At 41.6% G+C, this 20,249-nt stretch overlaps 2 protein-coding genes across 29 annotated transcripts in view; one reads left to right on the top strand and one right to left on the bottom strand.

Annotated features, from left to right (window-relative positions):
* The window catches only part of EFL1 (elongation factor like GTPase 1), a 124,399-nt gene extending 115,401 nt beyond the window's left edge, over positions 1-8,998 (bottom strand). For 2 of the 6 annotated variants that reach the window (XR_009051273.1, XM_057721353.1), the window contains exons 1-4: positions 8,864-8,998; positions 7,983-8,092; positions 5,866-5,933; positions 4,330-4,414 (exon numbers count right to left, since the gene is read on the bottom strand). Coding sequence is in view for 5 of the 6 variants with exons in the window: in XM_057721353.1 (XP_057577336.1) it covers positions 4,330-4,414; positions 5,866-5,933; positions 7,983-8,073 (244 nt within the window). In the remaining variant the exon portion in view is untranslated. Of the gene's footprint in view, positions 1-4,329; positions 4,415-5,865; positions 5,934-7,982; positions 8,093-8,300; positions 8,643-8,863 lie in introns of those variants that run through there. The other 4 variants (XM_057721355.1, XM_057721354.1, XM_057721356.1 and 1 more) reach the window with 4 other exon arrangements.
* A 405-nt stretch (positions 8,999-9,403) lies between these two features.
* Positions 9,404-14,625, top strand: SAXO2 (stabilizer of axonemal microtubules 2). Of its 23 annotated transcripts, none has more exons than XR_009051293.1 (5): positions 9,404-9,635; positions 9,846-9,950; positions 10,534-10,646; positions 11,385-11,714; positions 13,586-14,625. XR_009051293.1 is itself a non-coding variant. In XM_057721360.1 (4 exons), exons 1-3 carry the CDS (start codon positions 9,747-9,749, stop codon positions 11,497-11,499), a joined length of 432 nt encoding a protein of 143 aa, XP_057577343.1. In that variant the 5' UTR covers positions 9,404-9,746; the 3' UTR covers positions 11,500-11,564; positions 13,705-14,625. The 23 variants fall into 23 exon arrangements, 2 of the variants coding, with proteins under 2 accessions (XP_057577343.1, XP_057577342.1); XR_009051289.1 differs by having other exon boundaries at positions 9,404-9,649; XR_009051288.1 differs by having other exon boundaries at positions 9,404-9,649; positions 10,063-10,646.
* Positions 14,626-20,249: the final 5,624 nt, after the last annotated feature.

The following is a 20,249-nucleotide window of genomic DNA, read 5'->3' as shown; positions in this document are numbered from 1 at the left end:
ATAGTGAAGTTTCTATAACGACACATAAACTTGTAAATTTACTTAAAATTTTTAAAAAGATGAATTGGAATGAAAACTTCATTTCATAAGTTCTGCAACAGCAATATCTGCTCACACATACAAAGAGCGGCTACAGAGTAGAAATGACAACAATAGGCCTTTTGAGACTACTCAAATAGTCCATGAATTTCTAATGATTTAACCCATCTGAATACATTTCTCTCACTTATATTTGCATCCTAAGCTAAAGGATTCAAAGGCATTACATGCCCTGAGGATTTTTTTAACAGAATGTAGATTGTTGGGATTATTTCTTAACTCTTGACATGACCAGACAAATGTAGGTATTCTTCTGGGAAGGTCACAAAGAGAGGTGGGTAAGAAATAGGAAAATAACAACGTTTAACAACATGGTCCCAACATTTGTACCAAAGTTTAGTCACAAATGTAAAGATGAGAGAAAACTAACTAATGAAATAACTAACTAAATAAATAAATAAAGATGAGAGAGGCTCCCTTTTCTCAAGAAAGAACTGGGTCCTTGGAAAATGCTAAGATAAGAATATCACCAAGATGGTTTTCAACACCATTTCTGTAACATGCATAGTTTTGGTAAGCTTATTTGCTTATGTTAAACTACAAAAATACCTTATCTTTCAATGCAAAAAGGATTTGAACAAATTTTTGAAAGCTGGTTAACTTAAGAGTCAAAACCAGAAAGGACTTCATTACCATTTAGTACAGAGATCCTCAACTAAGATGCATTTGGAAGGGGAATGGGAAGGAGGGGAAGATGTGGTAAACACAAAAATCACCTGTGGAGTTTCTTCAACCATCAGGTTTTCCTCCTCCAGAAGGGACCTCCCCTTCAGACGGTCCCACCTTCGCAGCAGGAAACGCCCCACTGCAGAGCGTCAGTGCTGAGACACAGATGACAACGTATCTCCTCTCTCAGATATCCCGAGAACATGTGTCTCAGTCAACATCCCCAGCTTCCATCCCCATTCTGTAGATGTGGAAAACAAGGCTCTAACCGTCAAGCGTGGTGACTGCCTACCCAAAGGCCCCTTCTAGGCCATCACAGTCACAGGGAAACAGGTGAAATACTTTATGACTCCACTCCAATCACCACGGATCAGGCGAGGAGGTGACCATCTGAGATGGGCCCGTCCACAGGTGCAACCTCTGCCGTGGCCTGGCATCAGGAGAGAAGCTGAGCAACCTCCTGCTCTGAGCATGTGTGCTCGTGACCCCAGGAGAAAGCAGCGCTGAGCAGCAGAACTAAGGGGGAAAGCAGGCACTGACAGGAGGGGTCAGGGCAAGGGCAACGTATGAAGATGGAGACACTAAGGGCAGGCAAACGCTATAAAACACCGAAAAGACGTACAGGGTAAAAACAGATCAAAACAGAGAACTCAACCCAAGGTTGACAGTGGAGTTCCAGAGGGAAGCTCCATTAACCTTTTTTTTTAATTAATTAATTTATTTATTTAATTGGATGTGTTGCGTCTTTTTTTGCTGTGCGCTAGCTTTCTTTGGTTGCGGTGAGCAGGGGCTACTCTTCATTGTGTTGTGTGGGCCCCTCATTACCGTGGCTTCTCTTGTTGTGGAGCACGGGCTCTAGGCACGTGGGCTTCAGAGGGTGCAGCACATGGACTCAACAGTTGTGGCTCACGGGCTCTAGAGCGCAGGTTCAACAGGCTCAGCTGCTCCGCAGCATGTGGGATCTTCCTGGAGCAGGGATCGAACCTGTGTCCCCAGCATTGGCAGGCGGATTCTTAACCACTGCGCCACCTAGGAAGCCCTCCATTAACCTTTACTGATGGTCTGAAGAGCCATCCTGCATCCAGAATCAACATCTGCCTTCAATTTCTTTAAGATGTCACTCCAATTATGCTCCTGCATTTTGATTTTCATGAATACTCCTTCTAATATCACTTCATATGTATCTTCAATAAGCCATCCCACCCCATCCCAAGCTAGCTTAAGCCTCTGCTCTGTGCAATCAAGAAAGTATATCTAAAACAGTCAGAGAGCAAGTTGCCCAAGATTATACAGTTCAACAAAATAAAGATCAGACCATTCAATCCCCAGTGTTCAATAGCCATTTTCCTACAACACTATACCACAAAGACGAAAAGGAATGGGTGAAGGTCACGGTATAGAAAGTAAACCTTAATAAAATGGTTAACAAAGGCAGCAGGGGAACTAGAGACAAAGTCCAGAGAGCAACTAAAATTGACACTAAAGTAATCTTCAAATAAAAACAGACTAATAATTTGAGCGTGGAAACAGGAAGGCTACAAATCTCCTGAAGCCTGTAAAACTAAGGAGAGATAAGAAATAAACTGACCTAGGGACTTCCTAGGTGGCATAGTGGTTAAGAATCTGCCTGCCAATGTAGGGGACATGGGTTCCATCCCTGCTGCAGGAAGATTCCACATGCCGTGGAGCAACTAAGCCCATGCGCCACAACTATCGAGCTTGCACTCTAAAGCCCTCGAGCCACAACTACTGAGCCTATGTACCACAACTACTGAAGCACACGCGCCTAGAACCCATGCTCCGCAACAAGAGAAGCCACCGCGATGAGGAGCCCGCCACCACAATGAAGAGTAGCCTCTGCTTGCCACAACTAGAGAAGGCTCATGTGCAGCAACAAAGACCCAATGCAGCCAATAAATAAATAAATAAATTTATAAATTTATAAAGAAAGAAAGAAAGGAAGGAAGGAAGGAAGGAAGGAAGGGAGGAAGGAAGGAAGAAATTGACCTAAAGAAACTGGAAGTGAAAAATGGATTGCAGAAAAAGATGGAATCAGTTCAGTTGAGGAGAGTGAGGTAGGGGATACTTCCAAATGGATTTATAAGAAAGACAAATGGGAATAAAAATGGAACAAAGGAAAAAGACCAAGAACTTCCATGTAGCTGAGTTTACTCGCTATATAAACCCATAAAAGTGGATGAAAACCTCAAAACAATGAATAAGAACAAAGACCCAGAAGCAAAAGTTGAACACTGAGGAAAGTCTATAACTGGGTAGCAAAAGGAGAAGGACAATTCAGACAGCAAACGAAGCCTGATCAGAGAAGACACAGGACAAGAGCAGATTGGAGCACTGCCCTAGGTTCAAAGAAAGGAAAAAAAAAAAAAAAAAAAAAGAAATAAACTGACCATTGACCCATTCACTGGATCACAGAATGAGGACATACTCTTTAAAATGTGAGAGGTAACTTTTAAAAAAGAAGGCATTACTTTAAATACTAAACATTGGGAATTCATGAACTTAAGAGCTTCAAAACTGGTTTAGCTCAAAAGCATTTTAAGACTGACCTCAAAGAGAAGAGTCATGCCACACACAGTATAACCCTTGATGGCAGTGCCAGAGATGTGACACTGTGAAGGATAAACACAGGTCAGTCCATTAGGGAAATGAATTATATCTTTATTTTCTTCTTGTTATAAAAATTCACATTTTGTGTAAAATTTCCAAACAGTGCAAAATAAATATTTTAAAAAGTGTAAGTTTTACATACTCCTGCCCCTAATAATTATGGTTAAGGTTTTGGTATGTATCCTTCCAAATATCTTTATCTACATACTTAATATATCCTTATTACCAAAATACATTCACATCTTATAAGTATTTACTCTGCAACTTGCTTTTTGTCTCTTTATCTTTTCTATTTAATTATATACAGATCAAACAGGTTTTTGAACAGCTGCATAGCATTTCACAGCATGGATGTATCAGCTTACTTATTTTCCAAACACAGACCTTAAGGTTGTTGGCATTCTTTTCACTAATACAAACTTTCGGGTGAATATCAATGAACATATACCTAACATGCTTGTATGACTATTTCTGTCAGATAAATTCCTAGATGTGTTACTGTCAAAATGGTATCCTGATCTGGGGATAAAAACCATAGTGATCATGGCAATACACAGTCAAGTAAATAAGACTCTAGATGTAATAAGCAGGCCACGGGACAGAACGAGGACCTGGCGAGGAAACGGGACCATCAGGCTGAAGCAGCAAGGTCCTAAGACTGCAGTCTTTCCCGGTGAAGAGATCTATACAATCCCTTGGGTGGACAGGGGCAGGTGTGAAGTGCCAGTTCTTCTACCCTCAAACCAGTCAGAGGTCCCCATCTGTACCCACGTCTGGACAGCCTGACTCTGATCTGACAATAGATCATCTGGAAAGGCCAGAATGAAATGTGTGCAATGTAAAGCAAAAAACCTGAGGCATGAAATTAATTCAGGAAGAGAAAGGAAGACACCAAAGATACAAAACCATTGTTCTTTAAAACACAGACTGATTTACCTTTTGCATAATGTAGTGAAATGGCACTGGATTTCATAGTGATCCCTCGGATCTGTTCATCTTCTCTGCTGTCCATGTACCTCAACTGTGAAAATGCAACACATGCATCCTTATTTCCCAATGAATTAAAATATAATATCAAACTTGGATTGTTTTGTTTTCAATTCTTAAATTTTTAGGTTTATTGCCATGAAGTTGTTCATTTTTGTTTCCTGCAGCATTTTTGTTTCCTAGTACCACTTATTTCTTCCTCCTTTCCTTTCTCCTTGATCAATTTCTAGATATTTCTCAGTCGTAATGCAAGATAATCATAAACTGCCTACACTGCTAGTAATTTTTTTAAATTAATACATTTTATCTTTCTAGAGCAATTTTAAATTTACAGAAAAATTGACTGTAAACAGGTTCCCAAGTATCCCCTCCCCTCCTACACACACAGTTTCCCTATTATTTACATCTTATATTAGTGTAGATTGTGGTACACGTTATACTTAAGGAACCAATATCAATACATTATTATGAATTAACGTCCATAGTTTACATTAGGATTTACTCTTTCAATGTATAATGACACATCCACCATTACTGTATCATATTTGTTAGCTGTATTCAACTTTTAAAGAACAAATTTCGGCCTCACTGATCTTTTTCTACTTAATTAACTTATGCTTTATTATTTCCTTTATCTACTGACTTTAGACTTACTGTACTTTTTGTAACTTCTCAAGTGGGAAAAATAAAAGCACTTTGTTATTTTATTCAACCCAGTTTTTTCAGCCACCTAGAGACACTATCTTGGGCTCCCCACGCAACCTGCTGCAAACGTCCAATTCTTCCTTCAGTCTCTTCGGTCTGCTTTTTCAATTCAAGTTTGCTTCTCCACCTCCTCTTCTATTACCAGTCACCTGATCAATCCTGCTGACTGTATCCCAAATTCACTGAAGGCAGGAACATCTCTATTTTTCTACTACAAGCAAATTATTCCAAGTTCTTTCAGTTCACAGCTAGAAACAAAGGTTCCTTTCATTTTGTTTCCTAAAACACGACTGTCATCATGACCCTCAGGCTTCAAAAACCTTCCTCTGGTACTTAGGTTAGCCTTCAAGGTCTTTGTAACCTAATGCATTTTTTCTACCAGAACATTTCTTTTCCTCAGTAACCTCTAGGCAAATGTTCCACTCAAATCAAGCACAACCCACAAATCAGCCTTTATCCATTTTATCCATTTATTTCCCACTGTGAAGCACCTCTTCCACCTGTGAAATTGTTCACAATCATGCCAGGTTATCATCTGACTTGTTGCAAAAACTCATTCTTGCACTCATAAAGTATTAATATAAAGTAATACAGAGCAACAGAGAAATAACTTTTTCTCAACAATCTATTTTATCTTGCTAAAAGGATTGGCAGCTTCTTAGATGCATGAACCATGCTTTCTACTCTTTGTATCTTTAAGAATACAACAAATGGTTCATCACACTGTAGATTTGCTAATACTTACTGAAATGCAAGCATATATCAAATATAATAATATACCTTGCCTGCCAGGCGGCTGGAGATGATTCCATTGCTAGATATAAGACAGTCAGCCAGAGTAGTTTTTCCTGTTAAAGTAACAATATTAATTTAAATTGATTTCTTTTTTTAAAGGGAGAGGTAGGTAGTTTGTATCTACAAATTTAATACCTAACTATAAGAACTGGTTTAGCAAATCTTTCCTATTTACCTATACTAAGTGAAACGACACAACGGGCATTTTAATTAGACTTTTGAACAAAACATCATCCGGAAGGACACAGATTCTAGCACTCCAGAGTGTTGTAATCTGTATCTCCAACTCTGTGGATCAACCTCCAAACATAAGCCCAGGAATCTGCTTTATAATAAAAGAAATTCTTAGTACATTCAAGCACCCATTTGGACCTTTAATACTGTATCACCTGTTTGCCATGTAAATATTATGTATTAGCATATAATTCTAGAGCATCATTTTCCTGCTTCCAATGGAGTAGAACATTCTAAGTATGACAAGCACATATCCCCCACAATGCAAGTGTCAAGAAAGCAGGGACTCTGCTATATTTATGATGGTATCTCTAGGACCGAAACAAGGCTTGGCATGTAAGAAACATTCAATGATTATCTGTTGAAAGAATAAATGACTCACAAGTTTTCTAGGAGAGTACTATCTTAACATACTTTTAAAAGGTAAATTTGAAAGTAATTTGCTATACACACACACCAGTGACTTGCCACATGATTTAATTCACAAAGCAAAAGCATACTTTTGTCAAACTTTATGTCCTCAAAACGTGAGCAGTGTAATTATAGAAACTCATGGGATAGGGTTACTCACTAGATGTGTGTACAAAACTCATTCTCCATTGCCTTCACTTACAAAGTGACCCATTACCTCTCCTTTTAGCTCCCATACTACTTCACTTCAACTATTATACCAATGGCAATAGCCACCTAACCTCTTTTCTGCCTTTCAATCCATCCTAGACACTTCCACCAGACGCCTCTTCCTATTGTACTACTTGATCACAACATCCCTGCTTTGTTCTGTTCTCCCAATGGCTCCCTATTACCTAATAATAAAAGTCAACGATCAGCTTGGTGATAACGTGTGCACCTGCCAAGGGCTTCTCATTGTCATCACTGAATCCTCACAATGCTATAAGGTAGGTACAGCTTTTACCGCAGTATACAGATCCTGTCTACTGAAGCTTAAAAAGGCAAAGTAACTTGAAATGGAGTTTTGAACTCAGGTTGTCTAATTCCAGAGCTGGAGCACTTAACCCTTCCCCTAGTGCCTAGCTGGCATGAAGGGCTCTTTAAGATACGGCCCAGCCTACATCTTCACTTTCCTCTCTTACGTCCTCACCTTCAGCATGGTATACAGCTTTTCTGTCACACTCTCATTCCTATCACTTTGCTGTGGCTACGTGAATTAAGAAGGAGTTTGAAACCAAGAGCAGGCTTAGCAGGAGGCAATGCTGCATGAAAGCAATGTCTGTCAGAAGCTAAGCACCATACATCGCTGCCCCTCTCTTGTCCCCTGCTTTGGTCACACACATTTCTTTCTCCCCTTGATGACACTATTCCCACTTGAAATGTGTATCCCCAGCTGCCATCCTGAATCACCCTTCACGGGTCACCTCTACTAATGTTATAAAGCCTTTTCTTAACCCATTCTTGGCTTCCTGATCCTACACCTCTCTCGATCCTTATAGTCTACTTTTTGCTGGTTTCATGGTGTGCTGCCTCAACCCCCAAATCACCTCTACAGCTGGGTTGGTGGCCTGTGCATAAATCTCTACCTTCTGGCATACCAAGCAAAATACCTTGAACTTAGCAGATGTTCAGTAAATATCTGAGGCGTTAAATAGAATCTCAAGTTCCGAGGATATTATGTCAAGCCTAGTTTAACAAACACTCAACTTCCCGTTTAAAAAACAACACAATATACTATACAGAAAAATGCCAATCACTAGTTAGCTTTTTTCCTCCCACCGCAATCTTTTAAAAGGAAATAAGACTTGCAACTTGGCAAGCATGACTCTCAACTACCCACAGCCTGACTCCACTGACACATGTGGAGCCACACACCCTTAATTACTGAAAATAAGCCGTTTAGAAACGATTCTTACCATGGTCAACATGAGCCAAAACACAGATATTCCTGATGTTTGCAGTGCTTTTCTGCAGTTGAATCATCTTATCCAAACTATCGAGCACCATAGTCACTTATTTCCTGTAACTAAAAATTAAACACTTATTATAAAGGGCTAAAAATCGGGCATTGAAGAAAAACGTTTTTAATGCTGGGAGCTGACAAGACTTCTCGAGTTCCTTAAAGGAAGAACCCAATGAACGCTTATCAAAGGAATAGGCCCACCCAGGCTCAAGTCCAATTTCAGCACGTAAGCAAATACTGTACCACGACAGTACTTGTGGAGTTTACTCACCCTTCTGCTTCTGGTGCCTGCGATGAATCACAAAGCTCGTGGGGGCTGGGTGCACAGTGACACCTGCAACTCTGCCCCCACTCTGTACTCCGGGTCTATTTCCCCAAGTCAGTGATGATGCAGGAGGCAGAGAAGATGCTGATATCTCTCCCTTCCCCTCCTCGATCTTTTGCCAAGCCCCTCCTGCTATCACTGCCGCCTGCTTTCACTGGCGCTGAAACACCCAGTTTTATGACTGTTACAGGGCCCGAACACAGTTTTGGGCCACGTGCTTATTCACCCAGCAGGTGCACCAAACGTTTCCAATTCTTTTTCACATTGTGCAAACAAAAACCATATCCTCCACTCTACACTATCTTCATCATTACTCGCTTTTTCTGTGAGGATCCCGGGGCCACAGTGAGACGCGGCCGGCCGGGACCCGATTCTACGCTGCCGCTCCCAGCCCGGGCTCGCCCCGGCCCCGCCCCGAGCCGCCGCCCCCGCCCCGCCACTACCGCGGGCCTCCCCACTCCTGGAGCTCGCGGAGGAGGACGCCCCGCCGCCTGCGGGGCCGCACTCACCGGCTTCCGCCACTCGACCAGCCCAGCGCGGACCGCAGCGCCCAGCCACACCACGCAGGTCACAGCCGCCCACAGCTCCGCGTCTCCAGAAGGCCAGTGCGCCGGGGGCGGGGCTGGGGACGCACGACCTTTGACCCCCGCGCGTCCCTCACGCCGCCGGAAGCCGAAGCCGCGTCCCTCACTTGGACTCGCCTGGTTGCCTCGATTACGGTGGGCGCAGAATAGCTGCAGAAGCTGCCGACAGGAACTCTGGAACCGACCGCCGTGAGTCGGCAGTATGAGGAACTGCTGTCTATGTCAGATCTGTACCTGCGGCTAAGACACGGCCGGTGTGGCGGGTGGCCAGGACACTACTCCTTCGCTCCCAGCCCAGGCTCGACCCGTCCCCTCCCTGTCCTGCCGCGGCGACCCGGGCCTCCCCACTCCTGCAGCTGGTGGAGGAGGACGCTTGGACGCCTGCGAGTCCGCACTCACCCGGCCAGCCCCGCGCGGACCCTAGCGCCCAGCCACACCAAGCTTGTCGCAGGCGCCCACAGCTTGGCGTCTCTCAAACGCCGGCGCGCCGGGGGCGGGGCTGGGGACGCACGACCTTTGACCCCCGCGCGTCCCTGACGCCGCCGGAAACCAGCACCACATCGGGTCACGGGGGCTCCAGCGGTTGCCTTGACTACGGCCGGCGGGGAGGAGCTGCAGGAGCTGCGTTAGGTGCTGCGTCAGGGGCTGTCCAACCCACTCCTCCAGCCGGAGCGAGAGGACCTGGTGTCCGTGTCAGGTTTGCACCTGCGGGTGAGATACGGCCGGTGTGGCGGCGGCCGGGGCTCGGGACGAGCTGGGGCTTCGGGGGACGGAGCCCTCAGAGGGGCCGCCCCGCGAAGGTGTAGCGATGCGGGCGCGGCGACGGCCCACGTCTCCGGGTCCACGAGTGCCCGCCGCGCACCGCCAGCTACAGTTACACAGCCCTGCTTTGTCGGCTCCTATCCAGGGGCGGAACCTGAAATGCTGTCGGGCCAGGGGGATAATATACGCCTGTGTGGCGGCGGCTGGATGTCAGGCTGGTGAGCGGGAGATCGGATCCCACTGGGAGAGTGTAAGCCCACAAAATTTAAAAAGTAAATACATAAAAGGAGACGGAAGAAGAATAGAATGGTGTGCAAGTCCGTGAGTTTTCCATCCATGTTACGCTTTCTTCTATCCCCTAGCTTTCCATCCTAGCCTGACCATATTCCCGTGCCCAGTCCCATCCAGGATGTGTTCCTTTGGGGTCTGACAGACTGAAAAGGTAGTAGGTCGTCTCCTGAAACCCAGATTTGGTCTGTGAGTCCTTCCTAACAACCGCCCACCACCCATAAACAGTCGTCTCCTTCCTCCACTTCCCTGTTGACCCAGAGATTAGCTCACTCTTTGCTAAATAAATGTTGTGACTGTGTCAGTCCTGTTGTATTGTAATCCTCTCCAAAGAAAGAACATTTTGCGTGTTAATGGAAAGCAGTTTCCCCTTTAGTTTCATGATAAATGTTGTTTATAATTAATAATCAGTTGTAGATTAAAAGATAAATCGACATTTGAGAATTTGATTCATATCTGAAAACCCTGATGTGCACGAAAATTGTTTATTTTTTTTCGATCTTTATTTCTGTCCAACCTAACTTCCTTTGTCATCCACCTGTCAGGAAATTTCAATCTTTGTTATGTTGGAGGCTTCCTTTTCTTCAAGAAGTAAAACGATCCAGGGAGCAGAGACATTGCCAGTGCAAGAGGAGTCTCCTCTGGGCCCTAAACATTGGTAATGCTTCCCACTGAAATATCTCTTGCTGAAGTTCACATAACCCCTTCAAGAGTGGTACCACCCTGATTTCAAATTTATGTTTCAAGTACAAGAATCTTGGCAAAGCTGGGAGCCACTATTGTAGGGTTCCACCTAGCCCACTCTTGAGAGCTGGCCACCTCCTTTAACACTGATACAGTGGGGCAAAGACCTGTGCTCTTCTAAGAACTCCTTCCCCCTCATTTTTTACCTCCTTCCTCTCCCTGGGAATTAGCCCCTCTTCCCTCTTTTGCACACCAAGACAGTCCTCTTAGGACCTCATTTCCCGAAGGACATCTGATTTCATCTCTTCATGAATTGTTTTCTGAAAGTACAGGAAAATGTGTTGACTGCAGGCAGCTTCTATCCTCTGCCCTTCCAAAAGCCCTGCAAGAAGGAAATATCAAGATGCTGACTACCTACTTAAAATCAAGGAGGGGGAAAAAACAAGAACAAACTTATTAATATTTCAATATATTGCCTCTCTTTAGGAGGATCAAGATTATCAAGAGACCCGCTTCAGGGAAATTTTGACCTGTGTCTGCTACTTTTTCATCTTGCTGTTTGAATCTTTTTTTCTTCCTACTACGTACCTAAATCTTTTCAAATGTCTATTTCTTTCACTATATCAGTCAAAACAACCTTCTGTCTCATATTTTTCTCTGCAATGTGTATATACAGTTGCTCATGTGACTTAAACTATCTATGTTTGCATAGGCGACATCATTGTCCACATGGAACCACACGGATTTACAAAAATCATGACGTGTCTTGTCCTACAGCTGAATATTTGGAAAAATATCCTATGTATGGCAGTGTTCTTCCACCCTAGAGTCTGAAGCTCAAGGAAGAATTTCGAGCACATCGTGGTAAAATGGAAGGAATAACAACCTTTAAGTAAGTATCAAGAAACTATTTGCTTTTTTCTCCCCCACTCTTCTGGTTTTAATAAAGTTTTTTTTTCAACTCTTTAAACTATTTAGTTGATTTAAGTTGAACCAACCTAAGAAGCAAGAAACTAGTTGAGTCACAACTTGAGAAAAACAGGTGAGAATTAAGTTAGAATGACAAAAATGAGAAGGAAAAAGGGAAATATAATTTATTGATTTTTTTTTTAACCCTCCTAAAATCTCTTGTGTTTATCTGCGTTCCAGTGTGACCAGAACCTAGAGGAATGCAGTAGCTTCCTAATCATTATGTTTTTATCTACTGTAGCTTTTGCATCTCTGATCTGTCTTCTAACTTTAGCCAGCCAAGATGACCTTTTTATCTTATTTTTATTTTATTTTATCTTTTTCACTGAAGTGTAGTTGAGTTACAGTGTTGTGCCAATCTCTGCTGTACAGCAGGGTGACTCAGTTATACACATATAGACATTCTTTTTTTAATATTCTTTTCCATTATGGTTTCTCACAGGATATTGAATATAGTTCCCTGTGGTATACAGTAGGACCTTGCTGTTTATCCATCCTATATAAAATAGTTCACATCTGCTAATCCCAAACTCCCAGTCCATCCCTCCCCCGCCCACCTTCCCCTTGGCAACCACAAGCCTGTTCTCCATGCCTGTGAGTCAGTTTCTGTTCTGTAGATAGGTTCATTTGTGCCATATTTTAGATTCTGCATGTAAGTGATATCATATTATTTGTCTTTCTCTGTCTGACTTACTTCACTGCATATGATCATCTCTAGTTGCATCCAAAATGGCAATATTTTGTTCTTTTTTATGGCAGAGTAGTATTCCATTGTACATATATACCACATCTTCTTTATCCATTTATCTGTCGACGGACATTTAGGTTGTTTCCAGGTTTTGGCTATTGTGAAGCGTGTTCCTATGAACATAGGGGTGCATGTATCTTTTTGAATTATAGTTTTGTCCAGATATATGCCCAGGAGTGGGATTGCTGGATCATACAGTAATTCTATTTTTAGTTTTCTGAAGAACCTCTGCACTGTTTTCCATGTGGCTGCACCAACGTACATTCCCACCAACAGTGTAAGAGGGTTCCCTTTTCTCCACACCCTCCAGCATTTGCTATTTGTAGACTTTTTAATGATGGCCATTCTGACTGGTGTGAGGTGGTACCTCCTTGTAGTTTTGATTTGCATTTCTCTAATAATTAGTGATGTTACGCAAGATGACCTTTTTAAAATGCAGATCTAATCTTATCACCTCCCTGCTAAACCTGCTCTTATATTTTCCCATTATATTTAATATACACCAAAATCCCTTCATTATTTGGTCCCTACTTTCTTCTCTGATTTATTTTCACTGTAATGTCCTTTGCACTCTTATGGTTATACCCCACAGGACATTTTTCATTTCTTGAAAATACCAGGTTTCCCTTGTCACAGAGTCTTCCAAGATACTATTTTACCTGCCTAGAATTTTTCCTGCCTCTTACCCTGATTAATGCCTGTTCAACATCTATATCTCAATTATCACTCTGAAAAGCCTTCTCTGACACTCACCCTGTTTTCAGGCTTGGTAAGAGTCCCCTGTGCAAGTTCTCAAAGCATCTGCCTATTATTTATCATTAGATTACTCTCAGTGTTCCATGAAAGCAGGAACTATGTGTGTTCTTATCTCAGCATTCCATTTCCAGAAACCTACTACAATGCCTACTAGCTCATAGTAGGCACTCTGTGTGTGAAAGACAAGTCCTTCTAAGCCTAAACTTTTCATTTGGACTCAGCTTTTTTGATCTCTATATCTTTGTCAATTCATTGAGTTAATTCTTTTCTGTACCCACTATACTCAAGGTACAGTCTGAGGTATTAAGTATAAAAATATCAATAAATAGAGGTTCTTGCTTTCAATAAACTGATATATCAGATTTCTATAATGTATGATTTTTTAAATGCTCTGTAATGACTTTTAATTTTTAGTGTTATCCATTTTCTTTTCATTTCAGATAGAGCTTATTTTACTTACATAGCAGAGGTGGAGACCTTCAAACTTATAGTCCAATACCTATACCTTGAACATTTCAGGCAACTTGCAGTGCTTTGGTGATTCCACTTACTTTTGTAGGTATGTGGCTCTTCCAGAAATGTGAAGTTTTTCCATAGTCCTCAACTCTGGTGTGATTTGGAATCATCTAGAAAGGTTAAAATTGCAGCTTCCAGAGCTCCACCCAAAACAGTGAGTAGACAATGGCGTGGATCCCAGGCATGTGCATTTCTAACCAGCACTGCTGGCGATTCTGTTGCTACAGACTCAGTGCAATGGGCAGGCACTGGACTGTTCACTGGGTATAACGTGGAACAGAAAGAAGGGCTTCCCACTGTTGTTTATAGTCTTGTGGGAATGATAGTACCAAAACAAAGATCAGATACACAAGATCATGACACATCATAGTAAATGAGATGAATTGAGCAGTTGGTTGAGAGCAAATGGGAATGGTTGCCCTTTTTTCTTCACCTTTACTCCTCTCTTCCTTGATGCCTTAATGATTCATGATGGAGATTTGAAATAAATTTCACAGTATTTGTATTTATTGAATAAAGATTTTGCATTTAACCAACTCTAAGTGTTAAAATTAGGAAAGTTTAACCTGCCTCATCTTTCTTTAAAAAGACAATTGCTGGAACTTCCTAGGTTGCACAGTGGGTAACAATCCGCCTGCCAATGCTGGGGACACAGGTTCGATCCCTGCCCCAAGAAAATACCACATGCCGCAGAGCAACTAAGCCCGTGCGCCACAACTATTGAGCCTGCTTTCTAGAGCCCGTGAGCCACAAGTATTGAGCCCATGTGCCGCAACTACTGAAGCCCACGCGCCTAGAGCCCATGCTCTGCAACGAGAGGCCACCACAATGAAAAGCCTGTGCACCACAATGAAGAGTAGCCCCCGCTCGACACAACTAGAGAAAGCCTGTGTGCAGCAACGAAGACCGAACACAGCCAATAAAATAAACAAACAAACAAATAAATAAATAAAATTTATTAAGAAAAAAGACAATTGCTTTTCAATTCTGGGTTTTCTCAGTTGCCTTGTTCAAGTAGCCCTTAATAGTACAAAAGAGAAAAAAAAGGACGTCCCAACTCCCAAAAGATTCAACTATGCCAACAAAACAGAAACTTCCATTTCTTAAATCATCATCTTTCCGCTTAGTAAAACACTAGATCTTTTCTTCGTATTTTGACCAGGGAACTAATGGTATTTCCAAGAGCTATATTTGAGGGTTTTAAAACTCTTCCTTAACTCCTTCATGCTGACACATTGACTAGGCAGCAGAAAGCAGCTGATTCATCTGTACAAACAAAAAATAATGTCATTCTGTTATGTACTTTCATACAATATAGGAAGAGGCTGTGTAAAGAGCAGGTGTCTGGACGTGTACAGGACTCTTGATCCTTTCTAGCATTACGCTTGTAGCACAGTAGATGGCTGCCAGAGTTGGCAGGAAGTCTGCCCTGAAAGTCTGATTCCAGACATGTCACATGTTTTGGAATATATCAGATGAATAAGAGTATATTTACCCTTTACTACTTCTCCATAGAAGGTTGCTTTAGGTTTGGAGGTATACTTTCTAACACTCAACTAATCTAACTAGAGCAACTAAGACTTAGCTTTCTCTGTCTTCTGCCTGATTCTTCCACTTCCAGATTGCATTTTAGCCTGTTCCTCTCTAGCTGGTATTTGGGGAGAGCAAGGACCAACTCAGATGTCTTGAGAAGCAGAGGTATGTGATTCCTACTATTATTCACCCGCTAAATAATATTTCTTAAGCATTTGTTAAGGGTCAGGTGCTATGCGAGGCACCTGGGATACAGTGATGAGCAAAAACCATCGTGATCTCTGTGCCCACAGACGTTGCAGTCTGGCGAAGGTGGCAACCAAATCCATCACTCAAAATACATATAAAATTGCAACAGTCATCACATCTATGAAGTACAGGCACACAGTAACTTCAGAGCCAGAATAAGAGGCTTGGCTTTATCAGGGAAATGAGAAAAATGAGCTACAATCTGAAGGCTGTAAAGCAATTAACTGGATTAAGAGTGTAAGAAAGTGCCTTCCAGGCAGAGAGCAGCATGCAGCAGGCAGGAGCATGGAAAGAAGGAAATTGTCAGAGAAGGCCAGCAGGAGCAGAGAGAGCAAGAGGAAGCACCATGTGAGTTGAAGCTAGCGAAGAGGACATGTTCAGCTTTTTATATATCCTTGGAGCAGTAAGAAGCCACTTACTTTTCTTTCTTGCTTTTTGTTTGTGTGTGTGTGTGTTTGTTGAGGGGGGTACGAAAGAGAGGTGAGGAAGAGGCTAGGGAGATGATGGGAAGAATGACCTGATCAAGTTTATATGTGAAAGGACTACTTTGGGTGCGATGTAAGAAAAGACTGGAGAGAGTAAATGAGTTTAGGAAGCTATTGAATTGATTTGAATCAGCTATTAGGAAAGCTTGGAATACTAGGGTGGTGATAAGATAGAGAAAAGCAGTTAGATGTAAGAGATACTTAAGAGGCAAAATTGACAGGAGTTGATGAACTGAACACAGGAGGGAGGGGAGACATGAAGGCGAGTCCTAGGTTCCTGACTGCAGCTGAGGACATGATGACACCACTCGCCAAAAGAAGGGACAAGCCAACAGGTCCAGATATGTTGGGGGAAATAGTTTGGTTAGGGGTGTATTAAGTTTGGAGGTGCCACTGAATATCCAACAAGCCATTGTAAAAACTGGTATCGAGCTAAGAGAAGAGGTCTGAGTGGAGAGAGAAGTTTGAGAGGCATTTGCACATAGTTAGGAATTAAAGCTGCGGGAGCAGAGGGGTTGTCCTCAGGAGGGAACACTGGATGAGAAGAGGAGAGTGTGTAGGCCCAAGTGCCAAGGAACTCCCACACTTCGTGACTGACTAGAGGAGGGTGAAGCTGCCTAGGAGACTGAGAAGGAATAATGATGAGGGCAGAAAGACAGTTTCTCAGAAGTAGAGGGAGTGGGCAATAATGTCAATTACTACTTGAGAGGTCAAGTAAGAAGAGGACTGAAAACGTTTGATGGATTTAATCACCCAGAAGTCATGGTGATCCTTCAAGCTGTATTAGAGAAGTGACAGTGCTGGAAACCAGGCTGCAGTGGGTTGAAGAAGTAGGTTGAAGCCCATTGATGGGGTTAAGGAAATGGAACCAACATGTCTGAGAGGTTATACCTGAATAGAGAAAGGATTCAGCGAGTTTTGTTTTTTGGAGCTTATGGACATGCATGGATAATATTTGTTAATACAGGCTGGTTTAAATAAATCATAAAGTGAGTGAAACACTCAATTGAGTCCTAAAGAAAAGCAATTTTGAAGACTTTTAGTAACATTAGTAGTAGCCAACATATCACCCGTAGTGTGCACTAAACACTCGTGTGTGGGGCACATGATGTATGTGTCAATCCTTAAAACAACCCTAGGAGGTAGATGATATTATTTTCCCTTTTTATATATTAGGAAACTGGAGCATAGACAGATTAAGTCCTTCCACATCATACATCTAGTGAATGACAGCCAGGATTTGGACCCAGATAGTCTGATCAGTCTGAGTCGGTGGTCTTCTCCACCCCACCAGACCACCGCAGTGTCTGCAGTACTACTTCTGCCTCATAATGTTACATGCTGCCCAGGGTGGCTGGGGTACCACATGACTCCCATCCCTAGCAAGGGCTTCTGGGGGATCTGAAGATGGGTAAGACTCACATCCATACTATGAGTATGATTTATGTCTAAAGGCCAGAGGTTAGACATAAATTATTTCTTTAATTGATTATTTAATGTTGAGCAGAAAGACAGCATGACTTCAGCAAGAAGAGAGCATGCCCAGATAGTTTATTAGAGTCCTTAATAGGATGAATAAGGATTTTGACAAAGTGGCCCAGGCTATAAATTTAACATTGCTTTCAGATTCATTAAATCTTTAACCTGAGATTTCCTTCCAGGTTAGGGAAAAATTCAATTATTTGAAGATTTTATTTATGTAGGATCCAACTAAAACTGAGGATCCATTTTTAAGACGTTTTGAAAACTAGGATTTTTGACATTTATTTTCCGTATATTTAGTCACTGGATAGGATATAAAGGAATTCATTAATCTCTTTCAAGAAGTTTATCAACCATCACCACGTTAATATCTTCGACTTTCCAAGTAAAAAAAAGTCTTGAAAACTTTACTACTACATTGAAGTACTTAGAAATAAAAGAACCTGTGAGGCTATGTTTCAAATTTACATATTTCAGATCAGGTTATCGTCCTTATGAAATAGTCAAACAGCCTCACCATGCACCAGAAGAACATAAACCAAAACGGGGAGATTGACCTTGGTACTACGTACAAACGGGATTTTAATTCTTACGAAGTGCAACCTGTGGCAGTAGTTCGGCCTTTGGAGAGACAACAGGTTAAAAAAGGAACTTTGGACACTGTCCCAACTTATAAAGGTAACTTGCCATTTTAAAACTTGAAGAGCCAAAAACCAAAAGCTTACTTTCAGCTTTGATATCTAACATCCAATCATAATTCTGGTGCCTTGCCAAACTTAAGTCTCCGTGGCTTAGGAAAAAACTTTCTCTTCTGTCAAAATAGTATCATATAGTGAGAAAAGAAAGACCATTGGCTTGATTGAGAGTCAAGAGACCTGGATTCCTGTCCAAATTCAGCCACTTAATTAGTTTTCTCTATCTCAAACCATGAAAACAAAGGGTGCCACTGAACAAGCATTATGTCATATTTGTCACATTATGCCACATTTAGTTGGCACTGTTCCTTTCCTTCCATCCCAGGCTGAGTTGAAACTCTACTGAGCATACTGGAGCTTTTGAGAAACTCAAATAAACAGCAAGCCTCTTCAACACTCAAGTTCTGAACCAACTGAGAAAGCAAAAGTGTTAAGTAGAGAACCAAAATATTCCCTTTATACTCATAAAGGCTGGAATAGAGGATGAAGTTTGCATCTGTTAGCAGATTGTTCCTGATACTGAACCTCAGAATAAAATAGGCTTGTCCACCCAGTGAGACAGTGTTGTCCCACTACATGGGCAACCTGCTCCTCTAAGACTTCCCTCATGGAACACCTTCTGCCTGATGGCAACCCACTTGGAAGAGTAGGGGGCTGGACAATGTATGACCACTTTCTTTCCAAAAATCAATCTGATTTTATAATACTCTATTGCTTTGTGTGTGTTTGTGGGGGGTATCTTTATTTTTCAACAATAGGCTATCTTGTTAGTTCATATTTCTTCTATTTTGTCTGTTGATAATGTAATTGCATATTTAGAATTACAGCCTTTTCACTAGTTATGTGATATAACTGAATGGTATGTCCTAATATAAAACCCTTTTTTAAAATTGATGCCGTCCACAATAAAAGTAATGATTTATACTTTAAATAGGTAATAATAGAATACATACTTTTTCTTTAAATATCACTCTCATCAGTTTAATGGGTAAGTAAAGTGTATGGTATCAGTATACTATGATCTATATACGTCAGCCCAGTATGGAGACTAGGAACAGTGTTCTTTCTATTTTTTTAAGCTGTGAGCATATAAGATGCTATACAAGGGACAAATTTTTCAGATGATGCATATGGTGAACAAATATATTGTTATAATGTAATATAGCATACACTAATTGCTAAGATATATATTTAATGGTATGCAGAGAAGATAATGTATTGCATAAAAATTTGACATGAAAGATAATTGGTGAAATGTCTGTACTGGGTCTTTTAAACAGCCATAGTAAGATTTTCTTTTCTTCCCCACAAAGTCTATCTAAAAATACAGCAATATTGATATTCTTTGATGCTGTGACTATTTACATATAACACACACATGCACACACACACACCCCACACACATAAACACCAACAATACTTCTGGCTTCTCATTACCTGGGTTTCCTATAGATTCCCGTACTTCCACTCCCATAATCCAATGTTGAGGATTCCTGGGTCCCCTCTGGCCTTCTCTCTCCTGTTCTTCCCTAGTGAGGAAGAGTTATCCTTGTATTTCCAGGTTTTCGGGCATGAGACAACACATACTAGGGGCCAAGGGAATAATTCATCGTTCTGTGGGATGACTGTATGGCAGGTTTTGTAGATACCTACTTAAGGACAGGTCTGTACCTGAAGAGAAATCACAATGGGGAAAGAGTCTCTCACTGTAAGCTAAGAATTAGAGGACAGAGGCAAGGCAGAAATGGGATGTGATTAAAAACAAAAACAAAAAACTCTACAAGATGGTGAGAAGGGCGACGTCTAGATTCTGCACATGTGGTTCCGTGAAAATGGTGACCCTTAGACAGAAAAGTATCTGCCCCTAGTAGCCTTGATTTAGAAATTCATTCAGATTAAAATGTAAGTAATGAAAATAGGTCATTATTTGATTTGATACATACTTTCTGGGGATTACTTTTCTGTGTGCTAGCCACTATAAGGAATAGAGATCTGAATTGAGCATGGTTGTTGACGTTTAGAAACTTTACAGTTGAGAAAAAAAGAGCAATAATAGCATGAAGAATTAAATGCTCATATGAGAAATAAATAATATGAAATATGACAGGGGGGAATAATTCACTAGAAAATTAATGGAAGAGTTC

The sequence above is a fragment of the Hippopotamus amphibius genome, chromosome 2 (assembly GCF_030028045.1).
Source record: "Hippopotamus amphibius kiboko isolate mHipAmp2 chromosome 2, mHipAmp2.hap2, whole genome shotgun sequence".
Taxonomy (NCBI): Eukaryota; Metazoa; Chordata; class Mammalia; order Artiodactyla; family Hippopotamidae; genus Hippopotamus; species Hippopotamus amphibius.
The sequence above is the reverse complement of the archived record's forward strand: the minus strand, read 5'-3'. Positions and strand labels throughout refer to the sequence as shown.